This window comes from Phyllostomus hastatus, unplaced genomic scaffold, assembly GCF_019186645.2.
Source record: "Phyllostomus hastatus isolate PE091 unplaced genomic scaffold, TTU_PhHast_1.1 phas_scaffold_11, whole genome shotgun sequence".
Classification (NCBI taxonomy): domain Eukaryota; kingdom Metazoa; phylum Chordata; class Mammalia; order Chiroptera; family Phyllostomidae; genus Phyllostomus; species Phyllostomus hastatus.
Window position 1 is genome coordinate 4319413 of NW_025334005.1, and position 25221 is coordinate 4344633.

The window sequence follows — 25221 nt, forward strand, 5'->3', positions numbered from 1 at the left end:
GGAAAGGGTCGACACGGCAAGCAGAGCCAGGACTTTTTGGCTTGGGGGAAGCAGAGCGCAGTTGGGCCCCAGGGACGTCTAGGGCCCTTATCTCTAATCTGGTAATTGGGAACCTCAGGCCGACCGGCCGCTGGAATTCCGCGTTCTGCAAACCGTGCCGCCGTCCCCCAGGGAGGGTCATTTGTTCCTATTTGGGTCAGTCCTTTAGAACAGCTACTGTGTGGCCGGCTTGGGGCCAGCGCTGCTAAGGGAACTGGCAGGGCGCGCAGGACGGGGGAGGGGGTGGCGGAAGGCTAGGCCAAGGGCTGTGAATAGAGCGATAACTAGGGAACCAGAGAAGCTTCATCAGAACCTGGGAGCAGAGAGCTCCGAGCTCAATTCCCGGAAGATTTATTGGCGCCCCCTATAGATGAGCCAGTAATTTGTGTTAGGTATACAGAGATGAGTTAAGACGCAGCGGGTGGGAAGGGAGAAATGGGGGAGGGGGCTACCATTCTGGGCAGAGGAAAAAATGGACCCACGGAAGCATGGGAGGAGCAGCAGAAGCCAGGCTTCTGAAGATCTCCTATGTCATACCCAGGAGTTTGGAGTTTAGCCTGGTCTTTGAGGACCACGGGACTAACGTGTAGTGTTTCCGTAAGTGGAGGCGAGCCAAGACAGGAGTTGGCTGCTGAGGGGCCTGGACACACAATGCAGTGGGCACATTTGGGGATAGGACAGGGACTGGCCACAGAAGCAGGGAAGGCCTGGGCGATGGTGGCTGACCCTGAGGGCCCAGGGCCCAGAGTAGAGGTCCCCTCCCCTGGGAGAGCCCCACTCTGGAAGTGCTGTTTCTCTGGCCTCCCCACCCCATCTGTGTGCCTGAGGCTGCAGCAAAAACAAAGAAAGAAAACACTCCATTGGCAGGAGATAAACCCAGATAAGAGGCTGCCTTCCTCTGTAGGAGGGAGGCAGTCAGCCTGGGAAGCTCCGCCAGGAAGCTGGGAGAGGCCTTGAAGGAGTGCCAGCCTGACCCTGCAGCAGAACCCAGCCGCACCCTCACTGCGGGGTCTCTGCCACTCCACGCTGTCGCTGTCCCGAGGCGGGAAGGGGAGGCGTGGAGCAGGTCCTCCAGGCTGGCTGTAGACAGACCATCGGCCACAGAGTGTTCAGACCCGCCCTGCCTCCAGGTCAGGACGTCTCGAGTTGGCCTGGCACACGTGACTTCTGTCTGGGACTCAGTTTCCTCATCTGTAAAAGAGGCATAACATCTCCCTCACAGGGATTGAGGGGGTGCTGGGTCTCCCAGCCCTGTGTCTGGACTGCCAGCTTCCCTTCTCCCAAGGGTCACTGCCAGACCCACCCACTTCCCACGTATTATCGCTGAGAGCCCAGCTCCTCTGAGGCTGGACCAGTCCTGAGCTGCCCCGCCCGCTCCACCCCTAGTCCATCTCCAGACAGAGTTAACGGCCTGCGTGGAGCCCAGGGCAGCCTCAGCAGAAGATGCTGGACCCTCGGGTCGTATCAGGCAAAAGGGGGCAGGAAGCTTCCTGGGGGCGGGGGGCAAGAGCCTAGAAGGGAGAAAGGAAGGCCCAGGAGCAGAGGGCGGGGAGGCAGAAAAGCCTGAGGCAGGCCAAAGGGCCTCTGATATCAGGGCATTGGGAAGCTCTGCCGGCCTCGGGCGAGGAGGTCTCAAGGTCCAAACCCAGTAGCCCTTCACTAGGGGCCCGACCTCAACCCGAAGTGCCCACAAGCCCATTTTATAGATGAGGAAACTGAGGCCTCAAAAGAAGTGGCAGAGAGGGCCTAGGACCCAGGTCCTCTCTGGCACTGCACTGCCCCACCCCAAACCACACTGCACACAGGGTCCCTAAAATCCACTTTTATTCACATAAAAAAGTCCCCAGAGAATAGAGAAAGATTGTGACCCCTACTTCCCAGGGTTCTAAGTCTCCACACGGTGTTCCCTGGGGCCGCGAGAGAGGTGGCTCCCACTCCGGGGTGTGGGCGTCATGGGGGACGAGGGCCCCACCCCAGCTCTTCTGGCCCAGAGTGACCCAGCACCTTCCCTAGGACTGAGGGCAGGAAGGAGGGGCTGGGGCCTAATGAGGCCCCAAGAGGGTGAAGGAAGGAAGTTAGTGTGGGGTGCTCGCCTCAGTTTAAAAAAATAAAATTTCTAAAGATAAAAAGTTAAAAAAAAACAAAAAAGCGCATTAGTGTCTTAGCTTCCGACCCTCCTCCCAGTGCCCACCCTGGCCCTGCGGCCACCTCTTGCTCAGCCAGTTCAGAGCTTCGTATTCTCCTCTTGGCTCTCCGAGTCCACGCCAGACAGGTGCCCAATGCTCCCAGGCGCGTGACCGTTGCTGGCACACGCCACCAGATGTCCATCCCCCAGCCCCTCCGGCGTCTCGCCCAGCAGGCTCCGGCGGATCTCCTGAGGCAGCCTCGCCCGCTGCTCCTGACATTCCTGGGCCAGCTGGCCCAGCAGCTATGGGAGGAGGAGGAGGAGAAGCTCAGGACAGGCCACCCGGCACTTGCCTGCCGTCCCGGTGCCCGCCCCACCCAAGGCCTCACCCTGGGCTCGTCTTCCACCAGCTGCTGTAGGACCTGCTGCTGCCCGGCCACAACTCGTTCGTGCCGCTGCTTCTGGGCCTCCTCCAGCTGTCAGTGGGGGGACAAGGGCTCAGCCGAGGGTCTCAAAGGGAGGAGGGGGCAGGCTGGGCTCCAGGCTTGTGGGGCCAGACTCCTGACATGATCCTTAAAGGGCAAAGTCTCTGGGCCCGGACTCCAAAGCCACGGGACACTGTTACACATGGTTGGCTTTGGAGATGGCGTGGGCTTAGGGGGATGTGGGGTCTGGAAACCCCAACAGGGCAACGTCACGCGAGGCCAGCACCCAGGAGATGGGTTCCCGATGACTAAAGGAAGAGGGGTGGGCGGGAGCGGCACCTGAGCCTTACCCGACGGATGGAGTTGACGGACTCGGTGATGTGGCGCCGGTTAATCTCCGTCAGCTCCCTGCGGAGGAGCCAGGAGAACGGGCTCAGTGGCAGGCCCCCAGCCCTGCCTGCCCGGCCCCCAAATGGCTCCCAGCCCCGATGCCCTTACACTTCCTTCTTATATTTCTCCCTTGTCTTGGCCTCCGAGATACTGTTGTGGCGTTTCCTGTCCAGGATTTTCTGCAGTTCCTTCTTCTCCCTGGAGGAGCCGGTGGGGGTTAAAGGGAGGGTCAGTGCAGGATGGGGGGGGGGAGGGGGCCGCTCTGTCTTTGTCCTGGTGCTAGGGGGTCCACCACCCCACCCACACAAGACCCTCTGCCTTCACCTGTCGTTCATCTCCTTCAGCTTCTTGACCTGAGTTGTGTGAGCATCCAGGACAATCTCCCTGAGCCGCTGCAGCACCTGCGGACACAGGTAAGCAACAGGTGACGCAGCCCGATGACAGGTCTGTCCAAGAAGCAGGCACTCCCTCACCATCACAAACCCCCCCTCACCTGTCTCAGGTGCTCCATCCTCCGCTCGGCCTCGGCGTCCGCCTGGGCCTCCCGCAGCTCCAGCAGACTCTGCACCTGTCTGTTCTGGAACTCCTGATACCGCTTCACCTCCTCCTCCTCCTCCTTCTCGTCCTCCCTGCCTCTGTGTGAAGAACCCCTCTGGGTCATGCTCAGCTCATCCCGTGGACTTGGGCCAGGAGGGTGGAGGGTGGCGGGGCATATCCCAGCAGGCAATGACGGACACCAGGCCGGGGGCGGGGCTTATTATGCCAAGGAGCAGGCTAGCTTGCTTCAGCCGAGCCTCGGAGCCTGTCTGGGCAACAGTCTCTCAAAACACATGCTCCTCGCGGGTGGTGTCCTCCAATGAGGTATTGCTCTCAGGAGGAAAGAGGGCGGGACTGAACAAGGGAAGCCTCCTCTTTCTTTCTCCCTTGCATTAAACCCTCCTCCTTGGGGGTGGAGAAGCAGCCCTCGGCCATCCTCCATGTCCATCTGGTGCAGGAGAAACCCACGTGCACACCCCTCATTCACATCACCGCATGAAGCACACGCTCCCAGGCAGGCTGGACACTCACGGGGCTCCTGGTCGGTGCTGGCACCTGCTCTCAGCCCGGGCCTGGGCTAGGTTGTCCAGCAATCGGCGAGTGAGAGCAACTGCCTTCCGTTGATGCTTCTTGAGCATCTCCCGCAGGTCTCGCTCTTGTCGACTCCGGAGCTTCACCAGAGACTTGTGGCCTCGGAGCTCCTCCAGCGGGGTCACAACCACCTCTGCAGAACGGCGGAGCAAAGGCAGGCAAGGGCTGGTGGTAGCCAAGCCTGCGGGAGCACCACCCACCCCTCCAGGAGTGGCCCCGCCTCCTTGGGTAGCCCCGCCCCCACCACGCCAGGCCCCTACCTGACAGGATACTGGCAACGAGATCATCCCGCTGACCTGGGGAGCAGAGGCAGGACTGGGGAAAACTGGAGAGGACAGCAGAGCTTCTCCCCTCAGGCCACCCACACCCGGGCTGCCCCTTACCTGGGCTGCTAAGGGAAGGGCTGGTGGGGGAGGTGACAGGGCCTGGGGGCCGTCGGGGTGTGGTGTCCAGTGGGCTGGGTGTGGGGTTTGGGGTCATTTGGGACCCCAGCTGCGGAGACTGGGTCTCCTGGCATGTCTCCGGGCCAGCCTGAGCCTGTGAGGGGAGAGCAGAACGCTCCTTCCAGAAATGCTGTTCTCTTCCGGCCACTCTGTCCTTCACAACTTCCTGGGGTTGCCGGATGCCCCAGGCCTGCCTCCCTCTGCCTGTCTGGCCCTGTCACTTGTCTATAATATGGGGCTGTTCAGACCCGTCCCTACGTGAGCCCTGGCTGGTGCGGCTCAGCGGATTAAGTGCTGGCCTGCCACTGAAAGGTCGCTGGTTCGATTCCCAGTCAGGGCACATGCCTGGGTTGCAGGCCAGGTCCCAGGTAGGGGGCATGTGAGAGGCAACCAAACATTGATGTGTCTCTCCCTCTCTTTCTCCCTCCCTTCCCCTCTTTCTAAAAATAAATAAATGAAATCTCTTTTAAAAATTGAAAAATAGCCCTGGCTGGCATAGCTCAGTGGATTGAGTGCGGGCTGTGAACCAAAGTGTCCCAGGTTCGATTCCCAGTCAGGGCACATGCCTGGGTTGCAGGCCATGGTCCCCAGCAACCGCACATTGATGTCTCTCTCTCTTTTTCCCTCCCTTCCCTCTCTAAAAAATAAATAAATAAAATCTTTTAAAAAATTTTAAATTAAAAAATAAAACAAAAATTTAAAAAATTCTGAAAAAAAAAAAAAAAAGACGATTACCTGAGAAACAAGAGGGGTAAAGCAAGCACATCTACACCCCTTCTCTCCAGGGGGTTGGGGGGCCCCACCATGTGAGGCGGCGTCCCTGGGATGCCAGGCCCCGCTGCACGTTCTCAGAACTTCCAAATTGTTCTGGAAAGCCTTGGCCCGGCCCCAAGTCTCTCCCTGTCTCTGAGCCCCCCTCCACCCTTGCCCACAGCTGCTCATCTCCCTGGTTGCTTAGCTCCTGATTAAATCAATGAAGGAAGTGGCTGCAGAGTGGGCACCAGCCTCTCTGGCTAACAGCTTCAAGGAACTGCCTCTCCCCGGCCTGCCGCCGGCCCCTCGGGGCTGGGTCCAGATGAGCCAGTGAGCCTGTGCTCCTGACCTCTCCCCACAGAAGCCGCCGGCACCTCGTGGCTCCCAGGACCCGTTGTAAAAGCCTCTGTGGCTCCTGCCTGCCCCAGCCCCCAGCTTTGATCCCGCACGTGCTCCCGCACGCAGCGGGAGGAATTCTAGCCCTGGTCTGTCTGGAAGGCCTCTCACGTGCAGAAGGGATGGTTTCCACCCTCTGAAAGTGTGCGGACTGACCAGGGCCCCTGAGCTACTGCAAGAGAGGTCAGACACCCCACCCCGGGCAGCTTGGTGGCAAGGCCAAGGACTGGGGGGCCCCAGGCCAGGGGTTTTGGACTCAGAGCCTCGGTGTGTCCATCTGGACCCCGGAGCTGGCAAAGACAGGTGCCGGGAGGGCTGTATGAGCCAAGCTGGTGCGAACAGCTCGCACCCGGCTGGGCAGCGAGCGGACGCTCAGCACTCACTTGGCTTTGTTTTCTGGTCTGGGTGAGAGACCAATCCAGAAAGGGGAAAAGGCCTCCAGGCAGAAGGATGGGGGCGGGTAAAGGGTGTTGGCATTCGCCGTAGGGCAGTGAACGGTCCCTTTCGGTCTCAGGGACAGGAGCCGGACCACCAGCTGGGAGAGGGTGCCAGGGTCCGGGGCTGGTGCAGGTGGTGCAGAGCGGGGAAGGCCGCAGGAGCTCCTCGCCAGGGCCACCTTCACCCCCACCCTGCCCCGCCCCCACCCCCAGCAGACCCTGAGGTCAGGTGGGTCTGAGCCCTGTTGCATGCCACGGCCCCCACCCTGCCCTGGCTCACCTCTCTCTCCCCAATGAGGGCAGCCAGCTGCTTGGCCCTCTGGTCCATCAGGCTGACATGCTTGATGGGGTTGATCAGGGCCTCTGCATAGTCTGGGCCGGGGCAGAGGGCAAGGGTCTCAGAGCCAGAGCCCAGGCCACACCCTCCCGCCAGCTTCCCTCTCATGGAGGGACAGCAGAACCCACCCTCGACTGGGGGCCGCTCAGCCTAGCCGTCCCCAGACCCAGAGGGCGCCCTTGCCCCCAGGCGGACTGGCCTGCCCCCACAGCTCACCCTGGTGGTCGTCGGGGATGTAGTCGGAGGCTTCTGTGTAGATGAGCAGGGCTGGTAGGCACAGGGGCTGGTTGGCCTCGTTCCTCAGGCAGATGTAGTGGTACCCTGGGTGGGCGGGCAGGGTGAGTGAGCCCCTTGAGGTCTCCACGCGCGCGAGGTCCCTGCGCTGCCCAGAGCCCAGGTGGCCTCACCTGAGCGGATGGCAGAGACGGGCAGGATCCGGTGCCCCACGAACTTGCCGCCCTCCTCAAAGGCTGCGACACGCAGTGACGCCAGTGTGGGCAGCACCACCTGAGGGTCCATACCGGTGCTAAGCCACAGAGCTGACCCGTGGCTGATGTGGCCGCTGAGCCACTGAGGCCAGCACTCAGAAGGGACCCTCGGACAAGATGACCCAGGGACTATCAATCACCACAGCTACGGAGCCAAGGGTGGACCCACAGCGCACGGCATGGCCAAGTGCACGGTCAGCAGCCCTCAGAGCCCTGAGCCGAGAAAACAGGCTGACCCGCCCCTCCAGCCACCACTACTGTGGGCGAGACCAGGCCACGCCACACCCGCCCCAGCTGGGCACGGAGTTCCCTCCGGTCCTTTTGGGAGGCGGGGAGGAGCTTGTGACTGATCTCAGGCAAACGCTTCCTGCCTGGCCGGGACGGGCTATGTCCCCCCTTCTTGGGACCACGGACCTCTCTCCGTCTCACCTTCCTGTCCTCTCCTCTCCCTGAGCAAAGGACAGGGGGCCCGAGCCTGACTCGGGGACATGCAGGAATGGGGGTGGGGCCTGGAGGCCACAGGCCCAGCCTCGAGGTTCCTGGCAACCCCCCTTCCACCCCTGGCTGCCGCCAGTGCACCTGGTTCCCGTCTCCACCAGGTGGGCCCAGCAGGCCTGGGCGGGCGCCAGGCTCACCTTGGGGAACTCGAAGGGCTCCTCGTCCCACACCGGGTTGAACGAGTTCCCCTGAGAGGTCCGAGTGCGGTACTTGCCACGCCGCGTGTCCACGGGGAGGCCGAACATGTCCACCTCCACGTAGATGCCCACCTTCCTGTCCGACAGGAACTGCCCGGAGATGACCTGGGGGAGAGCCCGGGGCGTGAGGCGGCTGCCGAGAGTCCCGCCCCCGGGACCCGCAGCCCGAGCCCTCCCTGGCCCCACCTTGACCCGGAGGGCGTTGGCCACGATGCCGTCCACGATGACCTCGGTGAAGGGGTCGAAGGACTTGTCCGGCCGCCTCATGAACTCGGGCTTGAGCAGGTAGCCGCTGCGGCCGTTGTACTCGAACACGCCCGCGTTGAGCTGCATCGCCACGTCTAGGGGAGGGCGAGGGTCAGCGGGTCAACACAGGGCCAGGAGTCAGGACGGACAGTGTCAGGCAGGAAGGAGACCGGGATCATTAGGGTCAGAGCGAACGGCACCAGGTTCCCAGGATTAGGAAAGATCAGGCGGGAGGACGGGTCTAGGGCCTACCAAGGTCCGGAGTTGGGGTTATTTGGAATTAGCTAGAGTCAGAGGTCCATTCAGACAAAATTAGTGGGGTCATGGGGCAGAAGTCGGTGAGGCTGGGGGTCAGGGGTTGAGGGTCGAGGGTCGAGGTGGGCCAGCACTCACCCAGGGTCTGGAAGTTGAGTGCCACGAGCTGGCAGCCCACGTTCCAGAAGAGCTGGGGCATGTAGTTGGAGGAGTCCACACGGGTGCCCTTGGGGTAGATGCGGCTGAGCTGCTGTTTGTTGTATCTGAGGTGGGCGGTCAGGGGCCACACTGTGCATTCACCCACCTCCTGGCCTGGGTTCAAGGTGCCCCTAGGCCCCCCTACTTCTTGGCCTGGCCCCTGTGCAGTCTCCCAGACCCACCCAAAGCCCAGACAGGGGTGCTGGAGCGCCAGAACCCCGTGCTGGTGGCATAAGCAGGGTTAGAGCATGGGAGCCAGTCTCTGAGTGCCCCCAGCCTGGCCCAACGGCCCCAGTGCCCCCAAAGGATACTCCACAAACTCCATGGGGCTCTTGGTCAGCTGTTCCATGCCCTTGGTCTCCACGAAGGATGACATCTCGAAGCACTTGTTCCTCTCTGGGGCGGGGGGGGCAGTAGGAAGCGGTTGGGTCTGGCCGGGCCAAGCGGGCTCCCTCTCCCACCATCGCCCACCCCACTCACTTCGAGCAGCCTCGAAGGACTTGAACTTGACAGGCTCCACGTAGTTGACGAGGGTTGACATTTCCTCGGTAGCATTGACCTCACTGCTAGCGGTGCCCTGCGGCCCCAAATGCAAGGGTCAGCAGTGTCATGCCCCGCAGCCACCTGCGGGAAGTGCCCTCACCTGCCCTGTACCACGGAGGAGGCTCCGACCCACCCCCGTGACCACACCACCCAGCAGCCTCAGCAGAGGCCCCAGCCCACGGCCCCTGGCAGCTCCGGCTTGCCTCCCGCCCCCCTGATTCTGGGGCTGGCACTTCGGACCCAGCCTCAGGGCTTCAATCGCCCACCTGCGGACAGGCCCCCGGTCCTCCACCCCCAGCCATCCCCTCTCGGGGGCCCACAGCCTCAAACTCAGTCCCTGTGCCGCTAAGCTTGGCAGCCCCCGTCCGCCCTTCCCCACGCCGGGCCCCTCCCAAACGGGACCTCAGGACCCACTCTGCTGTCACCTCCAGTCCTCAGACCCAGCACCGTCCTCGTCTGCAGGACCCCCGCCGGACACTCCGGCCCTGCCACAGGTGCCCCCTCCTCCTCAGGCCTGCTCACCCACACCGCGCGCCCAGGTCAGATTCCCCTTCCTCCCCCTCCTCTCCCCCACCCCGTTCTGCACCTGAACTCGCCCCTCCCCAGCCCCCGTCACGAGCATAAGTTCACATCTTCCTCCAGGCCTGTCCATCTAAGGTCCCTCCCTCCCCTCCTCTCCGCACGTCCCTCACCCGCACCGAGCTCCAGGAGCGCCGGGGCCACAGCCAGCCCCCAGCGCTGCGGCCGGCCCCATCGGCACTCGGCAAACGCTCTCCTACTGCCCACTGGCCTGCCTCACCTCATCCGAGGTCGGCTTTTTGGGGTCTGCCTGTTCCTCCTCTTCTTCATCCTCCTCCTCGTCCTCACGGTCAGCAGGTCCAAGATCAGCCAGAGACTTCCGTGGCTCCAGGCCGGGCTTCTCAAGGCCCGCCTCCTCCCCATTGCTCAGGCCTGGGCAGCTGTCGGAGCTGGGGGACCCTGCAGAGGACAGGGCCACCGGGGGTCAGGGGTCAGGGCACACACAGACTCTCAGCAGCCAGGGGGGTGCTGTGCCCAGTGTGGGTGGAGGTGACTTAGTGGGGAAGTCAGGGGGGCTCTCAGGGCAGTGTGGCTGGGGGAGAAGGCAGAGGTCAGGAGCTGGGTGTAGTGGTAAGGCAGAGGGGCTCAAAGGTCAGGGTCCAGAGTTCTTGCCCTCAGAGAGGTAGGGAGGGTGGCTCAGAAGGGTGAGAAGCCAGGAGCTCAGGTACAACAGCCTTGACAGTCAGGGTGAAGGGTGCCATCACGGTGTGATCCCAGGTCAGGGGTCAGTCAGCGATGCACCCTATGCAGGGGCTTAGTGAGGGGACCAGTTAGGGGTCAGAGGTCAGGAGGACTTCAGAAAAGTGAGAGGTCAAGGGTTAGCTGAACTTATAACCAGGTGGGTGAGCAGACTAAGTCGGGGTCATAGGACAGAGGTCAGGAGTCTGAGGGTTGCATTCAAAGCATGGGGACCTGGTTCACCAAGGCAGAGGTCAGAGTTCAAAGTCGTAGCAGGATGAGGGGAGGACTCTGTGAGGTGGGAGTTTGAGCTTGAGGGGTCAGGAGCTGCATGGAGCCAAATCCAACTGGGGTGTAGCTGAGTGCGTGCCTGAGGTCAGAGGTCAGAGGTCCCACACACAGCTAGGAGTGTGGCTTGGTGAGGAGGAATGTCATGTTGGGAGCAGACCGGAGGGCTGGGTTCAGTGAGATGGGCAGTGAGGGTAAGGGTCAGGGTCAGGGCCGAAGTTTGGGCCAGGGCCATACCGAGCTGGGGCGAGGAGGGCTCCGTGGCGGCTGAGCTCTCACTCAGGACCGAGTTGCTCTGCTCCAGCGGCCGCTTGCGCACGGAGCTGTTGGGGACGCCACTGCTGGGCCGGTGCCGCTTCTTGTTCTTCACCAGGATGCGGCCCATCAGGTCCTGGGGGCTGGGCAAGGGGACGCCCGGGGCCAGCTGGTGGGCACAGACGGGTCAGGGCCTGCTGGGGCACCCTCAGCCCCCCGCGCCTGCCACAGCTCCGAGCCCCCATACCGGGTACTTGTCCAGTGGGTCGATGAGCAGCGCGTCCCCAAAGATGGAGCGGCAGTACTCGGCCATCTTGGCCTGCTGCTTTGCCCTGTGGGGCCAAGGTCAGAGGTCAGTGAAAAGTCCCAGGGTTAAAGGTCACAGGAGCTGTCCGACAGCTCGTGGGAGGCTGTCTCCGGGTTGCTCAGGGGTCCCCAGGTCAGAAGCCCCCACGTTAGAGGCTGCTGGGGCCGACGTCTCTGATCAGGGCCCAACTCACGAGTCCACGTGGTTCTCGAAGGAGAGGATGACTGGGTAGGGCGAGGTTTTGAAGGCGCTCTCGGCGATGGCCTCGAGCACATCCCGCAGCGGCACCTCCGTGGTCATGGTGAAGCCGTGGGTGATGAAGGGCTCCTCCTCCGGCGGCCGCCCTTTCCACACGTCCAGCTCCACACAGCGGCAGCCCCACAGCAGCGCCTGGCGGTACATCTCCACCGACGAGGTCCCCGCCAGCTGCCCCGCTGGGGGCGAGGCTCCATCACCACCACAGCCGGCCCGCCCCGTCGGGTTCCTCCCCCTCCGCCCAGGCCCCTCCCCCTCCGCCCCAGGCCTGAGCTGAACCAGGCCACGCCGGGGACACAGCGGGACACAGAAGGCCCTGTGGTGGCCAAGCCTGGCCCTGGCCCAATCCGCCTGGCAAGCCCCTGATCACTCCTTCGTTCGCTGTGGAACCAGCACCACCTCACCAGGGCAGGGCCCAGCCCCGCCCCCCAGCCCCTGGCGCCCACCCCAGCTGGTCAGAGTCGGCACCCAGCAGCGCTGGCTGATGGGGTGGTTCCTTCCCCAGGGCTCACCCTCTCTCACCGAAATGTCCACCACCACCCATCACACCAGCCCCATCCAGGGAGTCACACCCAATGCCCCCACGGCCCCCGACTTCCCTTTCCTCCCTCCACTACCACCTCCCGCCTGCAGACAGCAGACCCTCCCTGCCTCCCTCCCAATCCCCGCGGAGCTCCTGGTGTCATCCTTCTGAAAACCTACCAGGCCCCGTCACCCCTGCCCTGCTTAACACCCTCCAAAAATGGCCTTTCTTGGCCACTTAGGATAAATCCAAATCCCTTCCCCACTGAGTCTAGCCCTGCCTTCCTCTCTGGCCCCCTCTCACCTCTAACTGCCCCAGCTCCCACCCCACCCCTCCCCACCCCACCTCCCCACCACTGCCGCCTCCTCCTCCCGGCCTCCTTTCTGCACCACGCTGTCTTCTATTCTGGGCCTTTGCACAGGCTGTTCCTTCCCAAAGCCAGCCACTAAAGGCCTCCGTCTTTCCCCCCAGGAAGCTTTCCAGACCCCCGCACCCCGGCCCCGACGAGACACACCCATGCAGAGAAGCCCTGCTCCCCCAGGGCAGGCTGCGTGCTCCCTGCCTGCATACCCAGCACTGACCACCCCAGAAGGAGGGAGGCCGTGTAAGGGCCAGGAGGCGGCGGCTGCAGATGCCCTCCCTCCCTCCCAGCCGGCGGAGGGCGCTCGCTCACCTGTGAGATAGGTGTTATGGGAGGAGTTGATGAAGTAGGCGCTCAGCGGCTGGGTCATGTCTGCGCTCAGATCCAGGGTCTCCAGGGGCAGGATGCCATTCTCCTCCCCGGCCAGGTAGCGGCTGAAGCCCTCCATGGACATCTGGTCTGGGGGCCAGGTGGGGTCAGCAGGGTCAGGATCAGCTGGCCCTTTCCCCCAGTCCCTGCCCACCCCCCCCACCCCCCCCCCCCCGCCACGCCAGCCGGCTCACCTCGCTCCAGGAACTGCTGGTTGGGCTCATACTTCTCAATGAGCAGCCGGGTCTGGGCGGGCCCCAGGGGTGGGTACAGCACTTCGTTGAGTCTCGGGTCCCGTTGCTTCTGGTTGATGAAGTCCATGAGCTGCTCCAGCGTCAGGTACGGCTTGCCCTTGGCACCTCTGGAGGGAGCGGGGACCCGGGTCAGGCAGGAGCTTCACCGGCCCCCGCTCCAAGCCCTCGCCCTGGCAGAGGGAGTTGGCACCCACTGAGTGCGACTTGGGCAAGCCACTGCCTCTCTGAGCTTCGGTCCCCCCACCCGCTCTCCTCCACTCGGCACTGCCGTTGGCATCAGTGAGGGCTGGGCCAGTCCTAGACCCAGCCTCAGCCCCAGCCCTCACCCGCCGTGTGAGCTCAGGCAAGTCCCCGACAGTCTGCCCCACCCAGTGCTCGTCCCCAGCACGGGCTGGGGAAAGGAAACGGGGCAAAGACTCAGCCGACAACTGTCCACAACAAAGCTGCAGGCAAAGCGGCTCTGGGCTCAGCCATAGCCCCGTGCGCTGGGACCGCCAGCAGCTCCACCGCCCCCCTCCTGGGCGGAAGGAGCCCTTGAGCAGAGGCCGTCGTGGAGTGCTGGGGGCTGGTCAGCGGGCCCGGCCCTGCTCACATCTCCAGCAGGATCTTGTCAATGTCTGGCCGGAGACACAGCTTGTTCAGGAACCGCTCGAAGATTTCCAAGGAAAACTCATCAGGCCGGATGGACTCGCTCTGGGGGCCGAGGAGCGTGGGGTGAGCACTCAGGGGGCAGCCAGCCCCAAAAGAGCAGGCGCCCACCACGACACCCACCCAGCGCTTGCCCCCAGCCCCCTCACCCGGTTAAAATTGAGGCCGCAGGACTCCAGCGCAGTCTCCACCCGCTTCTTGTCTGCCGAGAACATCTTCAGGATGCTGAACGGGCGGGAGGGGGTCAAGGTCAGTGAGGGCAAAGGTCACCAAGACCAGGGGAGGAGAGAAGGTGACAAGGGGAAGGGACGCTCACTTCTTGACCGGGATCCGTCCATCCTGGTTCACCTGCAGCTTCAGCTTTGTGTATCTGGGGGGATGGGCAGAGGGGTCACGCCCTACGAATAAACACCCGCACCCCCAACGCCCCCCCCCCGCTCCCCGGCAGGCCTGGGGCTCACGCTTTGCGCAGGAAGGTGTTCCGGGAGGCATTCTGAGCCAAGATGTTCATAGCCAGCTTGAACAGCTCCTCAGCCCAGACCTGAGGGGTCAGGATGCAGGGCAGAGGGTGAGCGGGGGCCGGAGGGGCTGGCCCGGCCGCAGCCCCAGCCCAGAACCGGGTGTGGTACCCAGTGAGTGCTCCAACACTGCTTTGTCGGAGGGCGATGAGAATGAGGGGCAGAGAGCAGCCTAGTACACAACAGGCCCTCACGAAGCGACGGCTGATTCAGCAAGGGAGGGGGTGGCTCCCCTGGACGACCCCTCAGCCCCAGCCCACCTTGGCTGTGTCATCCTGCACGGCCATGAAGTTCAAGAATGTCGTGTTCACTGGGTCTGGCCCAGCCACCACCGTCATCAGCTTCTCTTCTAGCCGGGCTTCAGGGCCCCCAAAACCCAGCACCTCACGGATTTTGGGGTCCTGAGCAGGTGAGAGCCAAGAGTGAGAAAGGGTGTCCCCATCTCCCCCCATCTCACTCCCATGCTCAGTCCAGGGCCCTGTCACTCACCCTGGGCAGGCGGGCGTAACGGCCCGTCCGGGTGTCCCTGATGGAACTGATGTCCAGTGTGTCCACCTCCTGGCGAAACCAGATGCCAGAGTGGGTCTAAGAGGCTACCGGGTGAGATCCCAGAGCCCCCAAGCTCCCCGCCCAGGCCAAAGTGTGGCCACCCACGCCTCAGCACCCGCCCTGATCACTTTCTGTTCAGAAAGCCACGCAAGAGGTCAGCCAGCCCCTGAGCCCCACCCTTATGGGCTGGGTGCCGGGGTCTGGGGCAGGAGCCCTGGACCTGAGTAAGCTGCACCAGCGCCCACCCTCACCATGTTGGGTCCTGTCCAGTACAGGAAGAAGCCATTGGGGTCCACACGCAGGGTCACCAGGTTCCGACTGGAGGCCTCCTGGGGATGGCACGGGACCGCGGGGGTCAAGGGGTGAGAGCTGAAAGCCGGGCCTGGCCCTGACCCCCCTGGGGCCATCCGAGGCCGTGTCTCCGATGACAAGCAAAGATGAAACCTCACCCAGCCCAAAGGTCCTCCGGGGCACCCAATAATCCTCAGGACAAAGCTGAGGTCCTGGGCGAGACATCTGGGGTCCCGACACCCCTCCCAATATCACCTCTTCTCGCCCAAGACCCTGTCACATGGACCCCTAACTACCCTTTCCCCACCTCTAGCCTCTGCACCATCATTCCTTTGCCAAGATATCCTCTCCGTCCTCCTCTACCCATGAAACCGGACCCACCTCGCTGGGGAGGCTTCCTAAGACCCCCCAACCCCAGGCTCAATGTCCCCAAAAGGCCTGACAGCCCCCTGGAGCTTGGAGCTCCCTGCAGCCCCACTGGAAACATTTATGGCGTGAAAGCAGAGGGTTCGGGAGCCTTGCCCCCACAGCCCTCCTGTGGCCCCAGGGGTCCCGTGATGACCGGCCACCCCTTCCAATGGCCTGGAAGTCCAGTGTCCCCGCTCTGCACTCCGTAGCTCACCCCATCTCACGGAGCACAGACTGAGTCACACCAGCAGGAGACCTACCCTGCGCTCAGCCAGAGCGAAGCCTGCCCCCCTCAAACAGCCCCACAGCAGGCGGGGAAGAGTGTGCTGGCCCCATTTTCCAAGGAGGGCCTGGGCCCTGGCACACTCCCAGGGCCACCCCCGGCAACTGAGGACAGCGGCCAAAGGGGAGTCAAGAGGGACTCAGACTTGGCCAGGGCCCAGGTGGCCAAGTGGCCCCAGCTAGAGCTCTGCTGCCCCAGGAGGAGATGCCATCTGCTGTGGGTGTCACCCCTAAACGGCTCACTGGGCTCGCTGTCTGGATCACCAACACAACGGCTCCCTCACATTGTCCCTACTGTGTGCCAGGTCAGTCTAAGCACTTAATGTCCAGGGAGGGGCTCCCATAGCGCCCCCAGCAACCCCGTGGGGTACACGCTGGTATTCTTCCCATTTCACAAATGAGCAGACTGAGGCAAGGAGAGGCTACACAGCCCGTGGAAGGGTGAGAGAGGGCAGCCAGGACTCGCACGCCGGCAGTGTGGCTGCAAAGTCCTCTGGCCTAGGAAGCAGGGAGCCAGGAGGACCCCTGCCAGGCTCCCAGCACCCGGCCTCGGCTGCAATCTCCCTGTGGGGCGGGGATTAGTCTCCGCTCTCCAGACTCAGTTTCCTCTTCTGGAGGATGGGACCTCAGGGGCCCCGCCCATCTCAGGCTTTGCTTACAAAGGACAGGAAGTTGATCTGGGAGCAGAGGGCACAGGGAGCCCTGGCGCTTTGGGGAACCTTGAGCCTCCCCGCGTGGCCGTGCTAACAAACATCCTCAGCCCCTCTTTGGGACGGATTCCCAGCCCTGCCCTGGAACCTCGGGCACCCCAATAGCATGAGGAGGGGGAGTTCTGCAGTAATGCTCCCAGGGTGTCGCCCTGCCCCTCCTCAGGGGTCTAGCATTTAAAGGCAGCCCAGGCCCCCTGCTCTCTGGCCCCAAGTCCCTGTCACCCCACCCCCAGGGCCCTCTCCCTGTTCCCACTTCCTTATTTGGGTTTATCACACTGGGAGGAAAAAGAGAAACTTTTCCCTTCAGGCCCTCTAGGGGAAGGGGTCTCCCCAGGCCCCTGAGGCTTCCAGGCACCCTCTATGGCACACCTGCTGCCTCAGGCCACGCCCCCAGCCCCTCCCCCCCGGCTCCCACGCCTACCCGCCCCACCCAGCCGGAAAGGAGCCCAGAGACTTCCAGGCCTCTGGCCTGACTGGGTAGGAGCAGCGAGGAAGCTCAGGCCGGCCGGGTGGCGCCCCTGGGGAAGGAGGGGCCCAGGGGGCAGAGAAGGGGGCGGTGTGCAATGAGGGTGGGGCAAAAGACTGGGACAAGAAGCTGCAGGTGAGCGCCGAGGCAAGGGCGGGGGGGTGTAAAGGGGGCCAAGATTTATTGGGGTTCAAAGTCCCGATCCTAAGGAGTGGGGAGCAAAGTTCCCCTGGGGTGGAGGAAGTTGGGGGACAAAATCTCCACTAGGGAGTGACTTGGTGGTACCACCTGAGCTGGACGCTGGGCTGCGATCCGAAGCAAGGCAAAAGAGTGCCAACCAAAATAGGGTGGAAAAGTGATGAATGGAGAAGAACGTTTAGACGGGGGCACTGGGGAGAGTACATTCCTAGCGGCACCCACCCAGAATGGAGGTGCACCTGGGCCAGATTGGGGTCCAGGGTCCTTGAACCAAAGACTCCAGTACCGGGCAGGGGTTTGGGGACCGGACCAGGGTTGGAGGAAACGGGATTAAATCGGCAAGGAGGGGTAGGAAGGGCCAGTGAAAAGGGGGGCCGGGATTTACTGGGGTTCGAAGATTTGGGGCCAAGGAGTGGCAAGACAAATTTTCCGCAGTTGAGACTGGGGTGGGGGTTGGGGGACAAAGTCTTTATTACAGGGACGATTGGGGACTCAAGTTTCCGGAGCACAGCCAGCCTGGGATGGGGGGGGCGCGCGGCGTGGCCACACCAGGCTGGAATGGGGGTCCTCGGCGTCTGGCGGAGCTTGAGTGAGAGAGTCCCCGGATCTGGACGGAACTGGGCGCCCCCACTTACCTCGTCCCATTTGATGAACTTACTCCCGCGCCGCAGGATATCCACCACGGTGGGCGGCTCCAGCTGCAGCGCGTGGACGCCGGGCCTTGCGCCCGCCATAGCCGGGCCAGGGGCGGGCCGGGGGACCCACGGAGCCCCGACGGGGACCGACGGCGCCGGCGCTCCCTCCGAGCGCTCCCGCGCGGCCCGCTCCGGCCCCGCGGCGTCAGCGTCCGTCTGCCCGCCAGTCTGTCCTGGACAGACCAGAGAATCGGCGGGGCCCGGGTGGGGCGGGGCGGGGGCGGGGCCACAGCGGCAACGCCCCTCCCACCGCGTCGGCTCCCCCTGGCGGCCGGGTCGGCGACTGCAGCAAGAATGGGGATTGGGGCGGGGGCATACCTGAACACCGGTCACTTCGCTGGGGGGCCTCAGCTGAAGAAACCCCGGGTGAGGAGAGGGCGCTTGGGACCAAGGAGTCTATTGTGGGTGCGGCTGGAGGGGCTGCGCGCAGAGGCGCTGCTGAAGACCAGCCCGGGTCAGTCGGCTAAAGGTTCCCAGGGGCAGGGGTGGGGGTACGGCTGGAAAGCCAGACTTGTGGGGCAGGGGGCTGCAGAGCCCCGGTCCCCACCCCACTCCTGCAGCACTTAACTGAGTGCAGGGAAAACCACTCACCCCCCTCTCTGCCCTCGCTTCACCTCACCCCCTCCTGCAGCAGCATGGGCCCCCTCCCTGGGAGCACTTAGCTAATGGGCCTCCCGCAGGCAGGCGCCCCTCCTCCTTACCTAGCCCAGGGAGACCTCCTCGGAGGACCCAAGCAATCTGGCCTGCCAGAGAGAGCTTAGGAACAGCCCATTCTTGTGCCGCAGACCCCCATGACCCAGCCTGGAGCCTGTCCCTGGGGGGAGCCTGACTAAAAACTGTGAAGGGAACAGCTAGTCATTTGCCCAGAGGGGTCAGGAGCCTCAGAGGTACCCGGGAGCAGGGGGGCAGAGGAGGAGCTCTGCAAGGCCAGGCCCACAGCAGGTGCCCTGAAATCTGTGTTCCTGCGATGGGAGGGGGAGGGCGCATGGGCACTGGGAGGGATGGGGGCTACAGCCCCTCCCGCAGGGCTTGGCTGGGGGGGCTCCTGCCTGGGGGCCCCTGTGGGAGCCCCCCAATATAGAGGCAGTGGCAGAAGCAAGTTTAAAGTAGAACTCATCCAGAGGGGCCAGCCAAGTCACCTAGAAACCCAGAAAGAGATGGAGCTGGTTCTGGGGGAGGAGGGCTCAGTCAAGGAGGAGTGTGCCCTGCAGGCCTGTTCGCCCCGGGCCCTCGGACCCCGAGGGGAACCCCGCCTGGAACTGACTCTCCTCCAAACACCCGCAGTGCGGGACACCAACTCTAACCTGAGGAATCACCTTGTCTTTGGCCAAGGCCCCCTAGGGTGTGATTATTCTCCACTCGAGGCCCAGAGAGGGGAAGGGACTTGCCCAAGGTCACACAGCTCTGTAGGAGGTTTTCAGCTCTGTGACTTGAAGGCCAGCTTGTGATCCCTCCACTCCTTACCCCTGAGGAGAAAAAGACAGGAAAACAGGACTTGTCGTCCTCATCTCCCAGCCAAGCAGCAGAACTGCACCACTCAGAGACCCGGGGACCACCGTGTCTACTGGGCACAGCCACGCATGCAGGGTGGGAATTGGCCTCTGCTCCCATAGGACCTAGTCTGTCTGGGCCTCAGTCACCTTGTCCACAAGCTGGGGGTTGTTAGAGGATGAAATAAGCAAATGGGTACCCCATGACCCCCGGCTACAGGAAGCTAGGCATCTTAGGAGTGGCTAGCAGGCTGGGGGGCATCATCAGGGAGGAAGGTGGAAAGGGCGCAGATCCGCTCTGGGGCGGGGCGCCTACCAGCCTGTGCCGGGGTTAGCAGGGCCTGGAGGCACGGTCTGAGCTGCGGGCCCCAGGCCTCAGACAGGAGTGCTTCACAGAAGCCCCAGGCGGCACCTCCTTCACAAAACAGGACGGGAGACTTTTTCCCGGGCCTGAGCCTCTCCCTAACCCCGTGTCTCCTGAGGCCAGGGCTGCCCCCATTAAAGGGCTCCTTCCTCCTCGGACACTTTCTTCCAGCCTTGGTAATGATAATAGGGTTTCTCGGCAAGTAGTAATGGTAGAAGGAAGGCTGCCTTTCCGGCCTCTGCCCTCGATTAAGGGAGCGGTCACTGCCCATGGGACCCTCCCTAGGGCCTCTGCTTCAAGGAGGCACTGAAAGCAGCCTTAGCTGCACTCTGGAGGAGCACTCCGGTGGAGGGGAGCTGGGACCCCAGAAAGGGTGCGGCTGGAGTCCCACAGCCTGAGGCCGGAAGGACGGGGAGCAGCTGTGCTGCCGTACTCTGGTCCTTGGGCTTTAGGCAGGAGGGCAGAGGCCGGGACGTGGGTGTGCAGCACTGGGTTCCGGGCCCCCAACCACAGGAGGTCAGTAGAAAGCGCCCCCTCGGAGGGTCTCAGGGTAGGTAAGCGACTTGCCCATGGCCTCACGCCCTACTAGGCAGAGCCAAGATTTGAACACAGCTCTCGCACTCTGAGGTTCTGTGCAAGGCAGCCTGGCTATGTGCTCTAACTCTTCTCGGGGTAGGTGGCCATGGGAAGGGACCAGACGGACAGGGGAGTTGGCCCCAGGAATCTGGGAGTGCCCTGGGGGTGGCGTAGGAGGTGGAGAGAGGAAGAGACAAGAAAAGTGCTGTGCTCCGCTCAGTTCTTCCCAGAGAACCCACGGCGGGTCCCCTCATGGAATTTGGATGTGACAGCAGGATTTCACACCTGCCCTGAAGGGGGGAGGGACAAGAGGTTCAGGACTCTGGGTCACAGCATCTAGAGGGCAGAGCCGGAGCTGGCACCTGGGTCTTCAAGGCCTCTAGGTCCCACACCCTCAGCAAGCTATGGTACATCCCCGCTCTTGACCGTGAGGACCCGCAAGGCCCTGGTCAATGCTCCCTTCAGAAAGAGCAGACCAGCAGACAGGCTCTGATGGGTGAGGTGGGGTGTCCTGGGGTATTTGGACTTGGGTGAAGTGCTCCTCCCAACAGCCCAGCTCACAGCTGGAGGCCAGGAGGCCAGGCCAGGAATGGGGCTCCTGGTGGAAAGGGTGGGTCTTGCCTAATCTATTAGAGCAAGGGTCAGCCCTTCCCTGCTTCTCACCCACCCACTGCCCCCCCCACCTCAGCCCCGAGTCTGGCTGAAGGGAGGGTAAGGCCAGAAGGAAGGGTGGGAAGGGAGGAGGCATCAACTAACTCTACCTGGCTGAGCTCAGTGAGCCTGCCCCCAATCTGGTGAGCCAGGGCCGTCCGAGAGAAGCCCCCGTCAGCCTCCCTCCGCATCTCCCCTATCCTCATCTCCTGCCTACTCATCCCTTCTCCCCAGCTACAGGATAAGCCTAGAGTCCTGGGGTGGAGTTTGGCTACAGCATCAGCTATGTGACGCTGGGCCAGTTTCAACCTCTCACTGAACCCCTCCTGCTACAGAGGGAGTCTCAGGCATCCATAAAGAGGGTATCGCTGAGGGGTAGGGACAGAAACACTTACTGCCTCTCAGACCCTGACATTCGGCTGGAAACTGCGGCGAGTGAGCCTGCCGTCGATGGGAGCATCCCAGAGGGGCTGTGCAATCGAGTGGGGTGGTATCTAAGGAGAAGCAGGGGGACGAGCAGAGACTCTGCGTCAGGAGCCTGGGCTCACAGGCGGACCTGCATCTCTATCTGTCTGTGGGACTTACCCTCTGTGGTGCAGTCACTGAACCTTTCATGCATTTTCCTCTTTAATCTTCACCACAACCTCATGAGGAAACGGAGGCACAAAAGAAACCACTCATTTTTTTCATTCAGTCATTTGTTTAACCACTAGTTATAGAGCACCTACTATGAGTCTGCCACAGATGCTGAGAGCTCAGCAAGCATCAGGTAATTTGCTAGATACATGTGGGTTTGTAGCTGAGCACGCCCACTCAGCCATGAACACCGGCGGGACACAAGAGTTGGGCAAGTCTCCGCCCCAACGAACTCACAATTTAGAAGGGGAGATTGACAATGAACAAATAAATGAGAGAGACTAGTTAATGATACCGAAAAGCAAATGAGGGAGGGGGGCGGGAATGAAATGCGCAGTCTGCTTAAAGAGAGGTGCGGAAGGTAAGGCCCCTGTGAGATCTAAGGGACTGAAGAAGCCTCCGGGCCACGATCTGTGGGAGAGAGAGTGAGGTGCCCTCACGCTGGAACAGACTGTGTGGAACCGACTCCAGCAACGCTTATTATGGGTCAGTTGTTATTATTAACTTTATTGTCATGATTACCGGCTACCCCACTTCCCAGTTCTTTATGCCTGAATTTCCTCTTTTGTACATACGTTACGGGATGCGGAGGGGCTCCCTGTGAAGGCCAGCCCTACGAGAGGGTGCCCCAAACAAGTTCTGTGCTTCCCAGCCCCGGCTCCGCTGCTGGGGAGGGACGGCCACGCGGGTGCCGGAACCCCCCCATCCTTGAACTACATTTCCCATAATTCCGTTCACTGCCGCCATCTTGGCCGGTGGGCGGTGGCTGCCTGGGGTCTGGCCCTTCTGACCGCCGGGTCGGTTCTGCTCACCCTCAACCCAGGCCACCACCGTGGGGGGCGCGAGACCCCGGCGAGTAGGGCGTCCGGGGACCTGGACAACTTCTATCTGTCCTCTCTACTCCTCCACTCTTAGGACCCCGGTCCACGTGTCGGTCCGCGCAGAGAAGCCTGCTTGCTCCCCGCTGTCCAAGAGCTGCAGGACCCAGACTCCGGGGGTTCCCACATCTCCTCGCCGGACATCCGCCCTACACATAGTACCCACTCCTATCCCTTTCCAAACGGCCCCTGTTTTCGCTCCAATGAGGACAGAATACTAGGGTTTCAACAGGAGCGCAAATCCTGGTATCCGGCACTTAGAATATCTGAGTTTGGAGCCGGAAAATTAGTAGGAGTAGCAGACAGCCAGGCCCAAACCCCTGACAAGTAGACCCTCCCCTAGCCCCTGCCTGGGGGCGGGGTGGGGGTGAGGGGACTGCAGTAGGACTGGCTCTTTAAGGGGGTGTGGTCGGGGGGCGGGGGAAGTGAGCGAGACAAGAAAGCTGTTTCGGCGGCGGCGGTGGCGGCGGCAGCTCGGGCGGCGGCCGCGGGGGACAAAGGGCGGGCGGATCGGCGGCGAGGGGGCGGGGCTCGGCCAAGCCAGGCCCGGGGGCTCCGCATGTTGCAGCTGCCCCCGGGCTCCCCCGCTGCCGCCCTTGCTGCAGAGCCGCGCGGAGCCGAGCCCACCAGCTAGCCCGAGCCAGCGGCCCGCAGCCAGCCGGCGGGCGTCCAGGAGGCGGCGGCGCAGGGAGGGGCCGGACGCGCGCACGTGGCCCCGGCGGCCGCCATGGCGGACAGCGGCCCCGCGGGGGGCGCGGCGTTGGCGGCCCCGGCTCCGGGGCCGGGCAGTGGCGGCCCAGGGCCCCGCGTCTACTTTCAGAGCCCCCCTGGGGCTGCAGGCGAGGGCCCGGGCAGCGCGGACGACGAGGGCCCAGTGAGGCGCCAAGGGAAGGTCACGGTCAAGTACGATCGCAAGGAGTTACGGAAGCGCCTCAACCTGGAGGAGTGGATTCTGGAGCAGCTCACCCGCCTCTACGACTGCCAGGTGTGTCCCCCACCCCGCGCCGACACTTTGAAGTCGGTCCCGAGTCCGGCCGCCTGGGAACCCCACTCTGAGCCCGCCTGTCACCTGGAGTCTGTGGGCACACCAATTCCCCGCGCTGCCCTTCTGTCTATTCCCCGCCTCCATTGTACGCTCTTTTTTTTGTCTGACCTAAGTCACTCCAGTCTTCTCCCTGTGCCACTACCTTGTCAAGTTTGGTATAGCCTGGGCCTTGGGCAGGAGGCATGGGGATAGCCTGGGCTGGCAGTGGGAGGTCTGTTTAGTGCCTGCTAGTGTGGTTTGTGGGGGGACCCTAAAGCGTCTGGGTCATCCTAATGGGATGGCATGTAGCTCCATCTTGGCACGGGGCAGGCTAGCCCGATCTGTGGGTACTGGTTCTCCACCCTATGACTCCTTCCTTGCTCAAAGGGTGACTCAGACCCCTGGGGGCAGGGCGGGGAGTGGGCTTGTCCTGTGCTGCCTACCCTAGCCCAGCCCTGGAATGCAGCTGGCTCCAGACTGGACAGACTTCTTTGGGGGGAGGGGTGTCACACCCCTCCCTCAGCAAAGCATGTGCTCTTTGTTTCCCCTTTACCAGACCTGGGTTTTTCTCACTGACCTCTCACCCTTCACTTCCTCCTCACTCCTGGGAAGCTGTGACAGGTGTTTGGGGGAGGGGAAAAGGCTTTGATAAGTTGGGACAGCTGGCCCCACCTGCTCTGGTTGAAATGGGGGGTCCAAAGTTAGGGAGACACATCCGCAGGGTCCCCAGACCTAGCTAACTGGCCCTGTCTGGCACCCGAGGTGCCCAACTGGCAGAGACAGGAGGCCCCCCCCGCCCAGCTGGGCAGTTTGCCTTGGCACGGGCCTGGTCTGTTTTCTTCCTTGGAGCAGCTGCTCCTGTCTGCTGGGCAGAGAGGGCGGGCTCGCCCTGCAGTAGAGCAGGGGAGGGGCCTCAGCCAGTGAGCCCCTCTCACACCCTCTCCCAACTCAGGCCCTTGTCTCTCCCTCCTCCCCCACCCCAGGAAGAGGAGATCCCGGAGCTGGAGATTGATGTGGATGAGCTCCTGGACATGGAGAGTGATGATACTCGGGCTGCCAGGGTCAAGGTGAGAAAGGGGCTGGGGGTATGGGGTTAGCAGTGTCGGGTCAGGGGAGCTGGCATAGTGGGCTGCCTGGAAACAGTGCCAATTGGGTAAGCAAGACTCTGGAGCCAGGCCTTCTTTGGTCTGAGCCAGGCAGCTTTGTGACACTGTCTCAGCTTCTGCTTCCATCAAATGGGGCTAATGCTACTTGCTGAGCTACGGCATTCCTGTGCCTCAAGGCAGCCCCAGTCACTTGGAAGTGGGTACTGGGTACGGGTGGTCTCTAGGCCCCTGTTCTTGGGCACTCATAGTTACACTTCCCCTACCATGTCCCACCAGGAGCTGTTGGTTGACTGTTATAAACCCACTGAGGTAAGTGGTTTCCCCAGATGGTGGGGGACGGTGAGGCGGGGAAGCCTGGGCCCCCTGTCTTCCTGGGATCTGGCCTCCTTCACGTCCTCCCTCCTATCCAGGCCTTCATCTCTGGCCTGCTGGACAAGATCCGGGGCATGCAGAAGCTGAGCACACCCCAGAAGAAGTAAGGGTCCTCAACCCAGGTGAACGGTGGCTCCCACAGGACAATCGCTGCCCCCCGACCTCGTAGCAACAGCAATACCAAGGAGCCCTGCGGCCAGGCCTGGTGCCACGAGCAGGGCTCCCCGTGCTCCTCTCTTAGGGGCATTCCCTGCCCCCCGTTTTCCACTTTTGGGGTTTTTTATTATTATTAAACTGATGGGACTTTTTGTGTTTTTATATTGACTCTGCGGCGCGGGCCCTTTAATAAAGCTAGGACATGCCTTTGGTGCAGCTAACAGGCTCGGTTGGTCTCTTTTAGGGGGGACACACTGCTCTGTAACTGTTGCCAGCTCAGCTGCTCCCCAGGTGGCCGCAGGCCTTCCTGAGGGCCACGTAGTCATGGCAATAGCCCAATGCTGGCTCCCAGACCAGGAGCTAGAGGTGGCTGGGGAGCTGCGGGGAGCCCTGTTGCTGTTGCAGGCAAGAACACTCTTTTCCCTTTGGGCAGGGG

General features: G+C 62.6%; 2 protein-coding genes across 2 annotated transcripts; one reads left to right on the forward strand and one right to left on the reverse strand.

The window, feature by feature from the left end:
- Window positions 1–374: 374 nt before the first annotated feature.
- Window positions 375–17721, reverse strand: PLCB3 (phospholipase C beta 3). The gene is made up of 32 exons (XM_045854917.1): window positions 17473–17721; window positions 14734–14811; window positions 14423–14491; window positions 14194–14334; window positions 13877–13956; window positions 13732–13785; window positions 13565–13640; window positions 13360–13460; window positions 12708–12874; window positions 12457–12603; window positions 11199–11439; window positions 10946–11030; window positions 10681–10867; window positions 9698–9876; window positions 8836–8932; window positions 8667–8751; window positions 8296–8420; window positions 7843–7997; window positions 7597–7761; window positions 6881–6980; window positions 6690–6794; window positions 6417–6508; window positions 4491–4644; window positions 4368–4403; window positions 4048–4240; window positions 3473–3614; window positions 3304–3380; window positions 3088–3177; window positions 2940–2997; window positions 2554–2640; window positions 2248–2467; window positions 375–1230 (listed from the first exon to the last, which is right to left on the reverse strand). The coding sequence occupies exons 1-31, from the start codon at window positions 17569–17571 to the stop codon at window positions 2264–2266; spliced, it is 3669 nt and encodes a 1222-aa protein (XP_045710873.1). The 5' UTR covers window positions 17572–17721; the 3' UTR covers window positions 375–1230; window positions 2248–2263.
- Window positions 17722–22577: 4856 nt separating this feature from the next.
- PPP1R14B (protein phosphatase 1 regulatory inhibitor subunit 14B) lies at window positions 22578–24937 on the forward strand. Its single transcript, XM_045855182.1, is given in 6 exon segments — window positions 22578–22729; window positions 22732–22829; window positions 22831–23112; window positions 24135–24218; window positions 24534–24566; window positions 24668–24937. Coding segments are annotated over 6 exon segments (609 nt in total). The 5' UTR covers window positions 22578–22686; the 3' UTR covers window positions 24737–24937.
- The last annotated feature ends 284 nt before the right edge of the window (window positions 24938–25221 follow it).

Coding starts and splice junctions, on each gene's coding strand:
- PLCB3 (XM_045854917.1), bottom strand. CDS start 17,571: ATGGCGGGCGCAAGGCCCGGCGTCCACGCGCTGCAGCTGGAGCCGCCC. Junction 13,786..13,876: donor AACACCTTCCTGCGCAAAGC/GTGAGCCCCAGG, acceptor CCATCCCCCCAG/ATACACAAAGCTGAAGCTGC. Junction 13,461..13,564: donor GCGGCCTCAATTTTAACCGG/GTGAGGGGGCTG, acceptor CTCGGCCCCCAG/AGCGAGTCCATCCGGCCTGA.